Raw genomic sequence first — 16,475 nt, forward strand, 5'->3', positions numbered from 1 at the left:
ATCTGAGGCTAATTAGATCGCCAGCAGTCTATTTCAAAGCCAAAATTGGCAAATGACCGTGATCGACAATGGCATCGTCGATGAAGCAACTATATTGCACCAACGGGCTCACGCACTGAAGGGCAAACAATAGCGTGGCCACAGATTTTTTCGAAATGAGGGTATGAATGGCCATGACCAAAGACTTTGACGTGTAAGAATTGGGCTCAGACAATTTTGCTTACTAAGACGCTCATTTCTTCGCCACCTTGGCTGCGACGAAGTTTCCACGGCTCTTCACATGACATACATGGAAATATCAGATTCAACCGAAAAGTCGAAAAAAAAAACGAAAACGGCTCGAAAATGCTACTGTGAACGTATACAGTACTAGAGTACTACATATTAACTAGTGCACCTCTGCAGCAGTCGGATAACTGTAAATTCAGACTCGGTGCTAGGTATAGAAATGAACAAGGAATCAAAAAAATGAAACGGTACACTCGATGTTGCAGCAATAGAATCATCGTTATATGGAGCTAGAAGTCCGATGTTAGCAATTCCAAGGACGGAGGACAAAGACTAAGAACTCACGCATTTCGGCAATTCGACCACTGTGTCCCATGGGCCATGCGCCTCAAATCAAGTTCGGGATATCCTTTGGGTATTACCAATATAGTCCAAGGAGTATAGAATGCATGTCTGGAGGCGGGAGGTACCCAGAAAAGGAGCTGGTGGTTGGGTCCCATGATCCATCCATCAGCCTGCAGCAAGAAAGGGGTTGAATTGGAATTATGATGAAAAGTGGGTTCCAGCAAGTCAGCGGGGTTTAGCAGGGCGTGTTCTTGGCTGGACGAGAAGGAAATGACGTGACTGTTATAAATGCTGGTTGGCATGGTACGGTTTTGTTGGGTGGGAGGTGTAGTGCTTCGATGGAGTGAAAATGAGGAAGAATCTGGCTCTCTGGACATGGGGGATAGCTGCACTTTCACTGCATTCCACAACCGCACAGTGTTATCCAAAGAACCAGACGCGATGCGAGTACCATCCGGTGAGAACGAGACTGAGTAAACTGAACTAGTGTGCCCCTCCAAGGGCTCACCCAATGGCTGTCCCGTGATTGCATCCCACAGCCGCACAGTCTTATCCCAAGAACCAGACGCGATGCGAGTACCATCCGGTGAGAACGAGACTGACAAAACCGAACTAGTGTGCCCCTCCAAGGGCTCACCCAATGGCTGTCCCGTGATTGCATCCCACAGCCGCACAGTGTTATCCCAAGAACCAGACGCGATGCGAGTACCATCCGGTGAGAACGAGACTGACGAAACCGAACTAGTGTGCCCCTCCAAGGGCTCACCCAATGGCTGTCCCGTGATTGCATCCCACAGCCGCACAGTCTTATCCCAAGAACCAGACGCGATGCGAGTACCATCCGGTGAGAACGAGACTGACAAAACCGAACTAGTGTGCCCCTCCAAGGGCTCACCCAATGGCTGTCCCGTGATTGCATCCCACAGCCGCACAGTCTTATCCCAAGAACCAGACGCAATGCGAGTACCATCCGGTGAGAACGAGACTGAGTAAACTGAACTAGTGTGCCCCTCCAAGGGCTCACCCAATGGCTGTCCCGTGATTGCATCCCACAGCCGCACAGTGTTATCCCAAGAACCAGACGCGATGCGAGTACCATCCGGTGAGAACGAGACTGAGTGAACCAAACTAGTGTGCCCCTCCAAGGGCTCACCCAATGGCTGTCCCGTGATTGCATCCCACAGCCGCACAGTGTTATCCAAAGAACCAGACGCGATGCGAGTACCATCCGGTGAGAACAAGACTGAGTGAACCAAACTAGTGTGCCCCTCCAAGGGCTCACCCAATGGCTGTCCCATGATTGCATCCCACAGCCGCACAGTGTTATCCTCCGAACCAGACGCGATGCGAGTACCATCTGGTGAGAACGAGACTGACAAAACCGAACTAGTGTGCCCCTCCAAGGGCTCACCCAATGGCTGTCCCGTGATTGCATCCCACAGCCGCACAGTCTTATCCCAAGAACCAGATGCGATGCGAGTACCATCCGGTGAGAACGAGACTGACGAAACCTCTCTAGTGTGCCCCTCCAAGGGCTCACCCAATGGCTGTCCCGTGATTGCATCCCACAGCCGCACAGTGTTATCCAAAGAACCAGACGCGATGCGAGTACCATCCGGTGAGAACGAGACTGAGTGAACCAAACTAGTGTGCCCCTCCAAGGGCTCACCCAATGGCTGTCCCGTAATTGCATCCCACAGCCGCACAGTCTTGTCGTGCGAACCAGATGCGATGCGAGTACCATCCGGTGAGAACGAGACTGACGAAACCTCTCTAGTGTGCCCCTCCAAGGGCTCACCCAATGGCTGTCCCGTGATTGCATCCCACAGCCGCACAGTGTTATCCCAAGAACCAGACGCGATGCGAGTACCATCCGGTGAGAACGAGACTGACCGAACCCAACTAGTGTGCCCCTCCAAGGGCTCACCCAATGGCTGTCCCGTGATTGCATCCCACAGCCGCACAGTCTTATCCCAAGAACCAGACGCGATGCGAGTACCATCCGGTGAGAACGAGACTGACTCAACCGAATCAGTGTGCCCCTCCAAGGGCTCACCCAATGGCTGTCCTGTCGCTGCATCCCATAGCCGCACAGTGTTATCCTGCGAACCAGACGCAATGCGAGTACCATCAGGTGAGAATGCAACTGATCGAACCCCACCAGTATGCCCATTGATTACGATCTGAACGACTGTCCAGTTCAAATCACGGCCGCATGCAAGACGAAGGTTATTCGGAAACCTTGACGTGAATTTGGTAGCCATGGCGGAATTGACGGGTGAGAATGGGAGCCCTGATAAATACAGATGTGGCGTGCTGTGCAAAATCATGCTGCCAGACACTTGGATGAATCTTTGTACATCCATCGTGGTCGTCCGCAAATCTTCGTATCCAGAATGACCCTGTATTTATTCATGAGCTGCTCATCCGACACTGATTCGCAGGCATGTGCTCACCTTCAGCCACTTGGCAACGAGTGGAAGCACAATAATTGCACCCCTGATTGCATTGAGAAGTCCGAGTGCTTCGATCCAGAAGAGCAGTCGCTCGTCGTCGAAAAAAGATCTCATCGTTTTTGCGAGCTCATCGTCGAAGTCCGTTGCTTGAACGTGAGTAGCCCAGAATCGACAGGAATAGGATAGATGTGGGGAAATGGATGTTTTGACTCGTTGAGCCAGTCCGGTATCTTCGCGATTAGGGAGGTATGATGACTTTAAATCACATATATTGAAGCGAAGGCCATGTTCCATCACTCGAAGTGATGCCAACGCTGAGTCATGGTGTTGCGCCTTCGTCATCTCGACGAAAAAGTCTCCGCTGGATGATTGGTCTGTGAGGAACTCTTGGAAGGATGCGTGAAGGGGTTTGACAGGGATGTGTGAATCCGTCGTGCCGCTGAGGAGGGATCCCATATGTTGTATGATGTCCACATTGTAATGTTTGTTGTGGTTTGGAAAACATTCCCGCATGGCATTGAGGGAATCCAACGGGAGGGGTTCAGCTGTGCTGAGTAATTGTCCTATGACGGAACGAAACCCCGCTAGTGCTTCCTGGTACTCGTCGCCGCTACACTGATCTCGTGGCCAGATGTCTGCCAAAATAAGCCGATACATATCATACAACTTGTTTGCCCATTTCCCAGGATCGCGGTTCATGACAATTTCAAAGCGAGACCTTGGGTTTATGCCAGGAAGGTTTCCTTTAATGTATTCGCATGCGAGACGTGCCCACTCGAAAAGTCCATCGGCTTTCGTAGCGAGGTTCACAAACTCTTTGCCCCCCAAGCGCGACACCCCTTTTAGCTTGTCAGATACAAAAGCGCAGATGTCGCGCTCCGCTACTGCTGCTGGAATCTTGTCCATGGATAACGGTAGAATATGCTGGGCGCCATGAAATGTATCTTCGATATCACGAAGTGGTCGGGAGGTGACGAGAATCCGAAAGTTAGATGGGAGTTCTGTGATTTTGGGAAGACCTTTTTTCTGAAGGGTTCCGGCAAGTATGTCGAGAAGGTCCCGCCGCGTCTCCACTCCGCCGCTCTCGTCCAGCGCTTCGATCACGATCAAGACAGGTTCCACGCTTGACCTAGGTAATTTCTTCAGTGGTTCCATGAGAAGCTTCTCCCACTGCTGGAAAATGTCCTTCGAGTTCTTGAGTGAGGTGGAATTTTTCACAGCATCCGCCAATGCTCGTCTCATCTTCGGATCATGATCAGCTAGGTCACGAGCGATGGTGGAGAAAACTTGTTCATGGCGTTTCTCGATCTTGTCGAAGCAGAAGCATGAACCGAGCATCCCTATGTCACTAAACAATTTGGCAATCGTGTGAGCGATGGCTGATTTGCCGGTTCCTGCAGGGCCAGATAGCCACAGCACGCGTTTAGCAGCATCTCCGCTGTCGTTGATCCAATCCGTAATCTGGGAGATAATCTCCGTGCGCGTCTCTGGGAGGCATTGTTTCATGGTATTTAATCCTGCGCCCTTTGCATACGCGATATCCCCAAGATCCAGGGTATCGCCTGAAACGGTGAGTGAACGTAAAGACAGAACCGCGTCAGAATCCTTACCCGTACGATGGACGAAGACGACCACGTCCCGATCAGTTTGGTCCCGGAATTGTTGCATAAGGTCATCCAAAATGTCGCTGTACTTTGTGATGATGTCGTCGGTCTCGGTTTTCGTGAGAACATTTTCCCCGAGTCTCTTCCCTACGATAATAGTATGAGATTCATGTACGAAGTGCGACAGCTTGATGACTCACAAAAGCTCTTTGTCTCCGAGTAGTCCCTGATAAAGCGGGCGCACTCAAGAGTCTGCTGAATTATCTTTCCCACGATATCGCGCATCGATTCAATTTTGCCAAGGCCATCATCTTGAGTCATGAAATGATAGACTTTAGCCATTCTCTGGAGAAGACCATGGATTGATTTGTCGCGCTCCGCTTGAGCGATTATAATCTACATGGAATTACGACTTTTGAGCAGGAGACTGAACTCCGAAAAGAACCGGACGTACTTTGGATGCAGCAGACAGCACACACAGCGCTAACTTTGCGTACGGATGTACCTATACAACCTGATCAGTTCGCTTCCAGTCAACAAGAATGACCCATACATCCGAGATCTTCTCAAGAACATCGTTGATAATCTTTAGGGGTTGGAGGTACGTCGTCTCAAAATCATCCGCGGCAGCGAGACCCGCTGGGGCCTTGTTGGCGGCGGATGCAATAGAAGTCGCGCGTCCTCCGAGCCGTCTCATGCTCTCCATGCCATCACAAGCACCCTCAAGCTCAGCATCGACTAATTTGGGATTAGGTCCTTCCTCGTCGCCAGGAGGAGCAGCCTGAACCTGTGGGACCACCGAAATTAGAGAAGAAAATCAAAGAATTTGATGAAAATACCTGTGAAGCAGGCTCTCCGGACAGCCCTTGGTTCACAGAGTCGCTGGGAATCTCAGATGTAGTGGGACACTTGTTGTTGTTGGAAGGATGGAGATGCAGCGTGTCCTGGGCGCCTCTAAGAAAACAGAAGGACTAGGACGGCAAGTAGAAGCACTTACCTCGACTTTCTGACCCGATGAAGCCTCTTCGGTTTCAACGTTCTGGACCGCAGCGGTGTAGTTGCTTGTTGGCTTGAAGCGTTTCTGCACGATATCAGCCGTATTCATGACAGTCAGTATTCACGTCCACGCACAGGAAGTTTTTTGGCTAACGCATTCTTCAATCTCCGTAGGGACCGACAGATTCCTCTACGAGGTTGGTTCTGGATGAAAAATGCGTAAGGGCAGCGATGAATTTCAGAGACCACATACCGAGCTTTCAGCAACATTTGCCCGGATGGATCTGGAGGCTCCTGGAGGAGAATCTGGCCTATGGTCTTCACTCATAGCGAATGGTCGTAGATCAGTATGAATAAAACCGTGGGGGGAAATGAGAAGAGTGTGAGAAGGGGACAGGCGTCTAATCCTTTGGCAGAGCCGGGGCCGAACGTTGGAAGCATGGCCAACACATTGACTTCAAGCGCTGACCATTCCGAGCCACGCAATTCGCATCGGTTCATAGCGGCAGGTTGATTAGTGTATACGCATCACAGTGCAATGAAGGGAGATGCAAAGTCGAGAGAGCTCTGTCTACTCTAGAGTCGAATTACACAGCAGCTCCTTCATGCTAGGTCTGGCGTTGTCAAAGTTCAAGTTGGCCCCGATAAGCCTGCATGCTAATGTGGTAGCAACTGTTCCGAGTCGAATTTCAAGCACACGACGAGACCGGTGCATAGGAAGAGACAAAGGTGCTGATATTGGTGAGGCGGCTCTACTGCAAGTAATGGTATCATGAGCTCACTAAGGCCAGTGACTCAGGCTGCCACTAGTCTGGTAAGTCTCTCCTACGACCGAGTATTCGAACACTGGCACCCGACCAAAAGGCAGCGAGTTCTTTTGATGAGCTGGCGCGTGGGAAGTACGCGCATATGCATAATAACGTTCGAACTTCGCGCAGGCAATTCCATTTTACTTGAAACGATGGCAGCTGCTTCAGAGGAACAACCAGTCATCAACAAAAACAAGAGGCATTGCAAAGAAAAACGTAAGCTTCCAAACCTTCCTTAACAATCCATAAGGCAACTTTACATTTCAGCATGGGACACCGATGACATCGACCAGTGAGCATCGCCCGCACGTCAGTTAAAACCGCTTCTCACCGTACCTCCTCTCCAGTGTGAGCACCCAAATCACACATGCTCTAACACGTACTCAACTCTACTCCAGTGGAAAATCGATTCATTCCAAGCAGATGACAACAAAGGCGGCGTATTCACCGAAGAATCTTCTTTCGCAACCCTTTTCCCGAAATACAGAGAAAAGTACTTGAGGGAGGTTTGGAGCGCCGTAACCAAAGTTCTAGACGCCCACGTGAGTGCTCACATCCATTCCGCCATACTATGCACACCATCAACTCAGCACCCAGGGTATCGCATGCACACTGGACCTAGTTCACGGATCCATGTCCGTCCGGACAACACATAAAACATTCGATCCACACATCATCCTCAAAGCAAGAGACCTCATCAAACTACTCGCAAGAGGGGTTGCGATCACGCAGGCTCAGAAGGTACTACAGGACGACATGGCTTGCGATATCATCAAAATTGGGAATCCGGTTCGTAACAAGGACAGGTTTGTGAAACGGAGACAACAGATTATTGGACCGGATGGGAGTACGTTGAAGGTGAGCGTTGCATAGTTTTGAATGTCTGCATGTCGTTGACTTTTTTCAGGCCATTGAGCTATTAACCCAGTGCTACATTCTCGTACAAGGGAATACCGTCAGCGTCATGGGTCCGTACAAGTCACTAAAATAAGTCCCACGAATAGTCCTTGATTGCATGAAAAACATTCATCCCATCTACCGCATCAAGGTTTGTCAATTAACATTTGTTCTTTCCGCAGCTTTATTGAAACGTTCGCAGGAACTGATGATAAGAAGGGAACTCGCAAAAGATCCCAAATTAGCAACAGAGTCCTGGGACCGGTTCCTCCCCACGTTCAGGAACATCTGAAGACCTCCGAAAAGACGATGAAGAAGAACGGGAAAGTCGCTGCTAAGGAAGAAGCGCGCAAGGCTTCAGGCCTTGATGCATCGAGTTCCGACAAAAAGGAGAAACCAGCGAAGAAAGTGTACACGCCCTTTCCCCCGCCACAACGATTACGGAAGGTAATTCACTCTGCTGCTGGTTGTCGAGTAGTGCTGATGCTTGGTTATGTCTAGGTTGACCTTCAGCTCGAGTCGGGAGAGTATTTCCTCAAGCCCCATGAATGGGAGGCCCGGGAAGTTCAACAAAGAAAACAAAAGGTGCATGTTTACTGTGCAGTCCGCAAAAAATCTCATTTTATCTACAGCAAGCCGAAGCAACCCTCAAACGACGAGCAGAACGGGCAGAAGTATACGTCGCTCCCACAGAAGAGGCGGCCCCTACAGTTGAAGAGAAACGAAAGCGACAGCACACAGAAGTGGATGCCAAGGATGGGACGGCAAGGTAAAGGACATTGCTGTCTAGGCGCAATGGACTTGCCACACCGTTCGTGTGCACATCGTGAACGCAATGCTACTCGTAGAGTATTTTGATGCACGCTGCGTATCGAAGACATCCTACTGCCAACACTATGTTTGACCCATGATGCATTACTAGCGTTATACCAAGATACGATAAAAACCCACTAAGTACACGCACTGAATCGATTCAACAAGTGTCGAACAAAAAGCACGATCAAGTAGGAATATCCCCCTGCAGCCTAAAGTCCCTACTGCTTGCACCGATAGAGAATGAGATCTGGCCATCAGGCTTGCACCACCCCTGAGCGACGACGTCCCAGATAGACAGGTCATAGCGCGAGAGCGTGATCGAGGCTTGTTCTGTGCTTGACGGCGAGATTTCGACGTTTGTGAAGCCCTTTAGGACTGATGGAGGCTTGCTAGCGGAAGACGGGAAGTGAATGTACTGAGGAATCTATTCGCGTGACTTGGGCGTAAGCATCAAGATAATGAAGTTAAGTGGTGTCACGAACCTCCATTCCAGACACAGGTCCAGTGTTCGTGACCTTGAAAGTTACCTGGAATGCAGGTTCTTGGAGACTGGTAAGTAATGAAATCAGCCTGCAGATCCTTCATTGGTCTTAATGAACCTCGCCAAAGCGCACTAGAAGACCCTTCAGCGATGGGTGAAGCCTTCCCGTTCTCCCAAGCAGCGATCAAATCCTCTTGATCAGCAAAGACAATCAAAAGAATCGATGATTAAAATGTATGCACCTACAAGGTTCTTGGCTTTTTGGTAGGTAGTAGCCCACACAGGCGCAAAATCGGGCACGATTTGTAGATCAATGCTAACGGAAGAGGATCAGTTGCAGGGTAAACTGGGGGGAGAGGGCTGAGAGTAGGTGTAGGATAGGGAGCGAATGAATAGCTAGAGAGCGGAACAGCGATAACACCGGTTGTGGACGCGCCTGAGGTACTGGCGGAAGCAGAAGATTGCAGCAGTTGATGAATAATTGAGATTGTGACCTTACCAGCTACCGTAGCGCTAACATTACCACCCGAAGCAGACGGAGCCAAGGTCGGTGCACCTAGAACGAATAAAATTATACATGACAGTAACAACAGCAAGCTATGCGTCATATAACCTCTGAACTGATTTCCTTTTTCTGCCAAGGTTCGTTTCCGGACTCCCAACTCGATCTCTCATTTTATTTACTCCTTTGTCTCTGTATCGAAAACCTAGCTCCGTATTCCTTCCGCACCAAGTCCTCATCACACTCGTCACATACGGCATCCAGATACCTTGAATGTTGGTCATGAGATAAGTATCAAAACACGGTCAATATGACTTTGTACCTTCCACGGTGAGCCATATCACAATGTCCTAGAACTCTACTCTTTGCACATCTTACCTCGTTTGTGCGAGTGGGAGTGCGTCAGGGAGTTTCTGTCCTATGACAATGAACTCTCGTCTGACAAAACACGCGTGAGTTCATGATCCTTGTGTCGTACTGAACTCAATATTACCAGGAACTTCATTTGGCCCTCGAGGCTCAGCATGCTCATGCGTTAGAGAGTACAATGCGGGAGACGCCCAAAACTCGAGACTCCACCAACACCTTCACCCCGCTCTCTATCACCAGCCTCTTCCCCATCCTTCTATCCACAACATCTACTCGTACCACCGTCCCAGCACCCCCCCGTCCAAAACTTACCCGTCAACAATCTGCGTCCTCTACCTCAGCAGCTTCAGACTCCACCATAACCAGATCCCCTCGCCACCACCACAACCGAAGCATGCCCCGAGGAAGCTCAAGTACCGGTGGCATTCCTATCTCCCGCGTCCCGCCAGTCAGCCATAGTCTCGCAACTGCACGACCCCCCTAATACCCATCGATCTTATTTCAACCACTATTTCACCACAAACAGATTAGCCACCATCAGTTGTGTTCTTCCTAATTCCCCTTACATATCTGATCCTCGGAGGCGGTGGCGGGACTTGGTACGGAGGAGGTTATTGGAAGCCCATGGCAATTCGGTGACGAGACAGTCGTGAACGAGTTGGTGAGGGTGGTTTTAGATACTGTTAGGATGAGTGGTAGGGGACTTGTATAACTCACGGTGCGCCCGCTTAGTATCGGTCTTCTTAGCCAGACCAAGTAGAAGATGATGCTGAGGCCATAGGCCATGTAATTATACATAGTGATCTTTCAAGTGGTTCGAACTTTATTTTAACAGCAGTCGTGGAGGGGCTAAAATTCTGAATGTGCAAGTTGGAGCAGACGTCTAGTGAGTAATATATGAGGCAACAAATGCACCACTGCATCTGTTCAGAGGTCGTATTTAAAAACCCTTGCACCGATCCGAAATAAATCAGACAGAACATAATGTCATCAATGCAAAGTGCGAAGACAATACCAGTGAATCGCTCTGCGGCATGTCATAGACGATGAAGTGGGAGCACTGAGCTGCAATGCTTCTCATGCAGCTTCCCTCTCCGCGGCCAGCAGCGTTCACATCTACTTCAAATCGCACTCAACCTTTTTCCTTCTTCGCGCGTTCCCTTCGCTTGTTCAATGACTCCAATCTTCCCCAACACCTACATCGGCTGTCGTGACCCGAGGCTATCCTAGTAATTCCGACTTCGAGAGTGTAGAAGCAGGCAAGGGCTTAGGTAGAGGAGGGGGGTGTCATCATTCTCCACAACTTAGTTTGTCTGGGTGCAGCAAGAAATACAACCTATCCTTCCGCGCAGCTTTGCGCACCATCTGAAGCCGGTGGTCAATTTCCGCTTGCGAGAGCGTTCGCTTGGTGCAGAGGTTTTCGACCTTGTTCAAATTTACTAGGTCCGGGAGCACCATTCTCTTCAAATACCTGTATCATGAGACTGTGTGCGTCAACCAAGACATATATTGATGTCGATTCACTGCAGAGACCACATGGGATGCTCAGGATGGGGCGATCGAGTAGAAGGTAGCCTTGTTGTTCCACGCACGATAGTTGGAATCCTGTTTCAAATCCAGATTGTAGTAAATGTCTTTGGTCAAAAATGACGTTGTCGATGAAACTGTACTGCGCCGAAGGCAAGCAATAATGGTGCAACCAGATTATTTGGAGTCATCAGGGAATGGCGGCCATGACTTTGACATGCAAGAATTGCTCAAGCAATCTGCTTGCCAAGACACGGAGTTCGCCACTTAATCTGTGCGCATGTGGAAATACTGGCAAGTACAAAACAGAAGACGACGAAAATGGCTCGAAAACGCTACTGCGAACGTACCTAGACCAGAGTAGGTGGCAAGTCTTAACTAGTACACCTCTAAGTACAGTACATCAGTCAGTCAGACAACCGTAAATTCAGGCTCGGTGCTAGGTATAGAAATGAACAAGGAATCAAAGAATCAAATGGTACACCCGATGTTGCGGCAATAAAATCATCGTTACATGGAGCTAGAAGTCCTAATGTTAGTAACTGCAAGGACGGATGATAAACACAAAGAACTAACGCATCTCGGCAACTCGACCAGTGTGTCCCATGTGCCATGCGGCTCAAATCAAGTTCGGGATGTCCTCTGGGAATCACCAATGAAGTCCAAGGAGTATAAAATGGACGTCGGGAAGCGGGAGGCACCCAGAAAAGGAGCTGATGATTGGGTCCCATGATCCATCCATCAGCCTGCAGCAAGAAAGGTGTTGAATTAGAATTATGATGAGAAGTGGGTTCCAGCAAGTCAGCGGGATTGGGCAGGGCGTGTTCTTGGCTGGACGAGAAGGAAATGACGTGATTGTTACAAGTGCTGGTTGGCATGGTACGGCTTTGTTGGGTGGGAGGTGTAGTGCTTCGATGGAGTGAAAATGAGGAAGAATCTGGCTCGCTGGACATGGAGGATAGCTGCACTTTCACTGCATCCCACAGCCGCACAGTCCTTATCGTGCGAACCAGACGCGATGCGAGTACCATCCGGTGAGAACGAGACTGAGTAAACCAAACTAGTGTGCCCCTCCAAGGGCTCACCCAATGGCTGTCCCGTGATTGCATCCCACAGCCGCACAGTCTTATCCGCCGAACCAGACGCGATGCGAGTACCATCCAGTGAGAACGAGACTGACGAAACCCAACTAGTGTGCCCCTCCAAGGGCTCACCCAATGGCTGTCCCGTGGTTGCATCCCACAGCCGCACAGTCATATCCCAAGAACCAGACGCGATGCGAGTACCATCCGGTGAGAACGAGACTGACCAAACCCAACTAGTGTGCCCCTCCAAGGGCTCACCCAATGGCTGTCCCGTGATTGCATCCCACAGCCGCACAGTGTTATCCTTTCGAACCAGACGCGATGCGAGTACCATCCGGTGAGAACGAGACTGAGTCAAACCTCAACTAGTGTGCCCCTCCAAGGGCTCACCCAATGGCTGTCCCGTGATTGCATCCCACAGCCGCACAGTGTTATCCTTTGAACCAGATGCGATGCGAGTACCATCCGGTGAGAACGAGACTGAGCAAACCCAACTAGTGTGCCCCTCCAAGGGCTCACCCAATGGCTGTCCCGTGATTGCATCCCACAGCCGCACAGTCTTATCCTCCGAACCAGACGCGATGCGAGTACCATCCGGTGAGAATGCAACTGATCGAACCTCATCAGTGTGCCCCTCCAAGGGCTCACCCAATGGCTGTCCCGTGATTGCATCCCACAGCCGCACAGTCTTATCCAAAGAACCAGACGCGATGCGAGTACCATCCAGTGAGAACGAGACTGAGTAAACCGAACTAGTGTGCCCCTCCAAGGGCTCACCCAATGGCTGTCCCGTGATTGCATCCCACAGCCGCACAGTGTTATCCTCCGAACCAGACGCGATGCGAGTACCATCCGGTGAGAACGAGACTGAGTAAACCCAACCAGTGTGCCCCTCCAAGGGCTCACCCAATTGCTGTCCCGTGATTGCATCCCACAGCCGCACAGTCTTATCCTTTGAACCAGATGCGATGCGAGTACCATCCGGTGAGAACGAGACTGACGAAACCGAACTAGTGTGCCCCTCCAAGGGCTCACCCAATGGCTGTCCCGTGATTGCATCCCACAGCCGCACAGTGTTATCCTTTGAACCAGACGCGATGCGAGTACCATCCGGTGAGAACGAGACTGAGTAAACCTCACTAGTGTGCCCCTCCAAGGGCTCACCCAATTGCTGTCCCGTGATTGCATCCCACAGCCGCACAGTCTTATCGTCCGAACCAGACGCGATGCGAGTACCATCCGGTGAGAACGAGACTGACGAAACCAAACTAGTGTGCCCCTCCAAGGGCTCACCCAATGGCTGTCCCGTGATTGCATCCCACAGCCGCACAGTCTTATCCAAAGAACCAGATGCGATGCGAGTACCATCCGGTGAGAACGAGACTGACGAAACCTCTCTAGTGTGCCCCTCCAAGGGCTCACCCAATGGCTGTCCCGTGATTGCATCCCACAGCCGCACAGTCTTATCCTCCGAACCAGACGCGATGCGAGTACCATCCGGTGAGAACGAGATTGACCAAACCTCTCTAGTGTGCCCCTCCAAGGGCTCACCCAATGGCTGTCCCGTGATTGCATCCCACAGCCGCACAGTGTTATCCTGCGAACCAGACGCGATGCGAGTACCATCCGGTGAGAATGCAACTGATCGAACCTCATCAGTGTGCCCATTGATTATGATCTGAACAACCGTCCAGTTCAAATCACGACCGCATGCCAGACGAAGGTTATTCGGAAACCTTGACGTGAATTTGGTAGCCATGGCGGAGTTGACCGGCGAGAATGGGAGCCCTGATAAATACAGATGTGGCGTGCTGTGCAAAATCATCCTGCCAAACACTTGCATGAATCTTTGTACATCCATCGTGGTCGTCCGCAAATCTTCGTATCCAGAATGGCCCTGTATGTATTCATGAGCTGCTCATCCGACACTGACTCATAGGCATGTGCTCACCTTCAGCCACTTGGCAACAAGCGGAAGCACAATAATTGCACCCCTGATTGCATTAAGAAGTCCGAGTGCTTCGATCCAGAAGAGCAGTCGCTCGTCGTCGAAAAATGATCTGGTCCCCTTTGCGAGCTCATCGTCGAAGTCCGTTGCTTGAACGTGAGTAGCCCAGAATCGACAGGAATAGGATAGATGTGGGGAAATGGATGTTTTGACTCGTTGAGCCAGTCCGGTATCTTCGCGATTAGGGAGGTATGATGACTTTAAATCACATATATTGAAGCGAAGGCCATGTTCCATCACTCGAAGTGATGCCAACGCTAAGTCGTGGTGTTGCGTCTTCGTCACCTCGACGAAAAAGTCTCCGCTAGATGATTTGTCTGTGAGGAACTCTTGGAAGGATGCGTGAAGGGGTTTGACGGGGATGTGTGAATCCGTTGTGCCGCTGAGGAGGGATCCCATATGTTGTATGATGTTCATTTTGTAATGTTTGCTGTGGTTTGGAAAATAGTCTCGCATGGCATTGAGGGAATCGAAAGGGAGGGGTTCAGCCGTGCTGAGTATTTGTCCCATCACGGAACGAAACCTTTCTAGTGCTTTCTGGTATTCGGCATCACTATACCGGGCTTTTGGCCAGAGTTTGCCAAAATAGCCGATACATATCATACAACTTGTCCGTCAATTCCCCAGGATCGCGGTTCACGACAATTTCAAATCGAGACTCTGGGTCTACGCCGGGAAGGTCTTCCTTGATGTATTCGCATGCAAGACGTGCCCACTCAAAAAGTCCATCGGCTTTCGTAGCGAGGTTTACGAACTCTTTGTCCCCAAACTGCGACAGCCCTTCTAGCTTGTCAGATACAAAGGTGCAGATGTCACGCTCCGCCACTGCTGTTGGAATCTCATCCATCGATAACTGTAGAATATGCTGAGCGCCGTGAAATGCATCTTCGATATCATGAAGTGGGCGAGAGGTGACGAGAATCCGAAAGTTGGATGGAGTTCTGTGATTTGGGGAAGACCTTGTTCCGAAGTTTACCGCCAAGTATGCGGAGAAGGTCCCGCCGCGTCTCCACTCCGCCGCTCTCGTCCAGCGCTTCGATCACGATCAACACAGGTTCCACACTTGACCTAGAGGATTTCTTCAGCGGTTCCACAAGAAGCTTCTCCCACTGCTGGTAAACATCCTTCGAGTTCTTGAGTGAGGTGGAATCTTTGACCGCATCTGCCAATGCTCGTCTCATCTCCGGATCATGATCAGCTAGGTCACGAGCGATGGTGGAGAAAACCTTTTCATGGCGTTCCTCGGTCTTGTCGAAGCAGAGAAACATGAACCCAGCACCCCCATGTCGCTGAACCACTTTGCAATCGTGTGAGCGATGGCCGATTTGCCCGTGCCAGCGGGGCCAGATAGCCAAAGCACTCGTTGGGTAGCGTCTTCATTGCCGTTGATCCAATCCGTGATCTGGGAGAGAATCTCCGTGCGCGTCCCTGGTAGGCATTGCTTCATGGTATTGAGTCCTGCGCCCTTTGCATAAGCGATATCCCCGAGATCCAGGGTATCGCCTGAATCGGTGTGAGTGAATGTAAAGATAGAAGCACGTCAGAATCCTTACCCGTACGTTGGACGAAGACGGCCACAGTCCCTGTCAACCTGGTCACGGAATTGTTGTACAAGGCCGTCCAAAGTGTCGCTGTATTTTTGATGATGGCATCAGTTTCCAAGAGAACGTTTTTTCCCAAGTCTCTTCCCTACGACTAATAGGATAGATTGATGTACGAAGTGCGATAGCTTGGTGACTCACAAAAGCTCTTTGTCTCCGAGTAGTCCCTGATGAAACGGGCCCACTCAAGAGTCTGCTGAACGATCTTCCAACGATACCGCGCATCGATTCAATTTTGCGAAGACTGTCGTCTTGAATCATGAAGCGGTAAACTTCAGCCAACTTCTTGAGAAGACTATGGACCGATTCGTCGCGCTCTGCTTGAGCGATTATGATCTGCGTGAAATTATGACTTCTGAGTAGGAGACCGACTCTTGAAGAAACCGGACGCACTTTGGATGCAGCAGACAGCACACCCAGCGCCATCTTTGCGTACGGATGCACCTATATAACTTGATTAGTTCGCTCCCAATCAACAAGAATGGCCCATACATCCGCGATCTTCTCAAGGACAGCATCAACAATCTTTAGGGGTTGGATATACGTCGTCTCAAAATCATCCGCAGCAGTGAGACCTGCTGGGGCCTTGTTGGCGGCGGATGCCATGGAAGCCGCATGTCCTCCGAGCGGTCTCATAGTTTCCGCACCATCACAGGCACCCTGAAGTTCAGCATCAGCTAATTGGAGATCAGGTCCTTCTTCCTCGCCAGTAGGAGCAGCCTGAACCTGTGGGATCCCCGAAATTAGAAGA

General features: G+C 50.5%; 7 protein-coding genes across 7 annotated transcripts; 1 reads left to right on the forward strand and 6 right to left on the reverse strand.

Moving 5' to 3' along the window:
• Positions 1-231: 231 nt before the first annotated feature.
• On the reverse strand, positions 232-743 carry BJ212DRAFT_1472900 (uncharacterized protein). The gene is made up of 2 exons (XM_041339019.1): positions 574-743; positions 232-518 (listed from the first exon to the last, which is right to left on the reverse strand). Exons 1-2 carry the CDS (start codon positions 726-728, stop codon positions 509-511), a joined length of 165 nt encoding a protein of 54 aa, XP_041185052.1. The 5' UTR covers positions 729-743; the 3' UTR covers positions 232-508.
• Positions 744-6,237: 5,494 nt separating this feature from the next.
• BJ212DRAFT_1414248 (uncharacterized protein) lies at positions 6,238-6,880 on the reverse strand. The gene is made up of 4 exons (XM_041337530.1): positions 6,837-6,880; positions 6,706-6,729; positions 6,498-6,654; positions 6,238-6,443 (listed from the first exon to the last, which is right to left on the reverse strand). The coding sequence occupies exons 2-4, from the start codon at positions 6,722-6,724 to the stop codon at positions 6,425-6,427; spliced, it is 195 nt and encodes a 64-aa protein (XP_041185053.1). The 5' UTR covers positions 6,725-6,729; positions 6,837-6,880; the 3' UTR covers positions 6,238-6,424.
• Positions 6,718-8,522, forward strand: BJ212DRAFT_1571972 (uncharacterized protein; the record flags this gene model as incomplete). Its single annotated transcript, XM_041342069.1, has 9 exons — positions 6,718-6,747; positions 6,837-6,980; positions 7,036-7,296; positions 7,346-7,406; positions 7,431-7,486; positions 7,538-7,611; positions 7,713-7,782; positions 7,837-7,920; positions 7,968-8,522. 9 exons carry the CDS (start codon positions 6,718-6,720, stop codon positions 8,106-8,108), a joined length of 921 nt encoding a protein of 306 aa, XP_041185054.1. The 3' UTR covers positions 8,109-8,522.
• Positions 8,336-8,826, reverse strand: BJ212DRAFT_1292322 (fibronectin type III-like domain-containing protein; the record flags this gene model as incomplete). The annotated part of the gene is made up of 3 exons (XM_041332144.1): positions 8,336-8,575; positions 8,634-8,692; positions 8,751-8,826. Coding segments are annotated over 3 exons (375 nt in total), but the record flags the coding sequence as incomplete, so codon positions are not given.
• On the reverse strand, positions 8,496-9,430 carry BJ212DRAFT_1414269 (uncharacterized protein). The gene is made up of 2 exons (XM_041337531.1): positions 8,634-9,430; positions 8,496-8,575 (listed from the first exon to the last, which is right to left on the reverse strand). Exon 1 carries the CDS (start codon positions 9,238-9,240, stop codon positions 8,875-8,877), a length of 366 nt encoding a protein of 121 aa, XP_041185056.1. The 5' UTR covers positions 9,241-9,430; the 3' UTR covers positions 8,496-8,575; positions 8,634-8,874.
• Positions 9,283-10,078, reverse strand: BJ212DRAFT_1414272 (uncharacterized protein). The gene is made up of 2 exons (XM_041337532.1): positions 9,741-10,078; positions 9,283-9,719 (listed from the first exon to the last, which is right to left on the reverse strand). Exons 1-2 carry the CDS (start codon positions 9,770-9,772, stop codon positions 9,593-9,595), a joined length of 159 nt encoding a protein of 52 aa, XP_041185057.1. The 5' UTR covers positions 9,773-10,078; the 3' UTR covers positions 9,283-9,592.
• A 1,528-nt stretch (positions 10,079-11,606) lies between these two features.
• On the reverse strand, positions 11,607-11,761 carry BJ212DRAFT_1414280 (uncharacterized protein; the record flags this gene model as incomplete). The annotated part of the gene is made up of 1 exon (XM_041337533.1): positions 11,607-11,761. A coding segment is annotated over one exon (155 nt), but the record flags the coding sequence as incomplete, so codon positions are not given.
• Positions 11,762-16,475: the final 4,714 nt, after the last annotated feature.

This window comes from Suillus subaureus (assembly GCF_016647635.1).
Source record: "Suillus subaureus strain MN1 chromosome Unknown BJ212scaffold_411, whole genome shotgun sequence".
Classification (NCBI taxonomy): domain Eukaryota; kingdom Fungi; phylum Basidiomycota; class Agaricomycetes; order Boletales; family Suillaceae; genus Suillus; species Suillus subaureus.

Bases quoted from the DNA above. Each gene is read 5' to 3' on its own strand.
- BJ212DRAFT_1472900 (XM_041339019.1), bottom strand. From the start codon at position 728: ATGGGACCCAACCACCAGCTCCTTTTCTGGGTACCTCCCGCCTCCAGA.
- BJ212DRAFT_1414269 (XM_041337531.1), bottom strand. From the start codon at position 9,240: ATGACGCATAGCTTGCTGTTGTTACTGTCATGTATAATTTTATTCGTT.
- BJ212DRAFT_1414272 (XM_041337532.1), bottom strand. From the start codon at position 9,772: ATGTTGTGGATAGAAGGATGGGGAAGAGGCTG.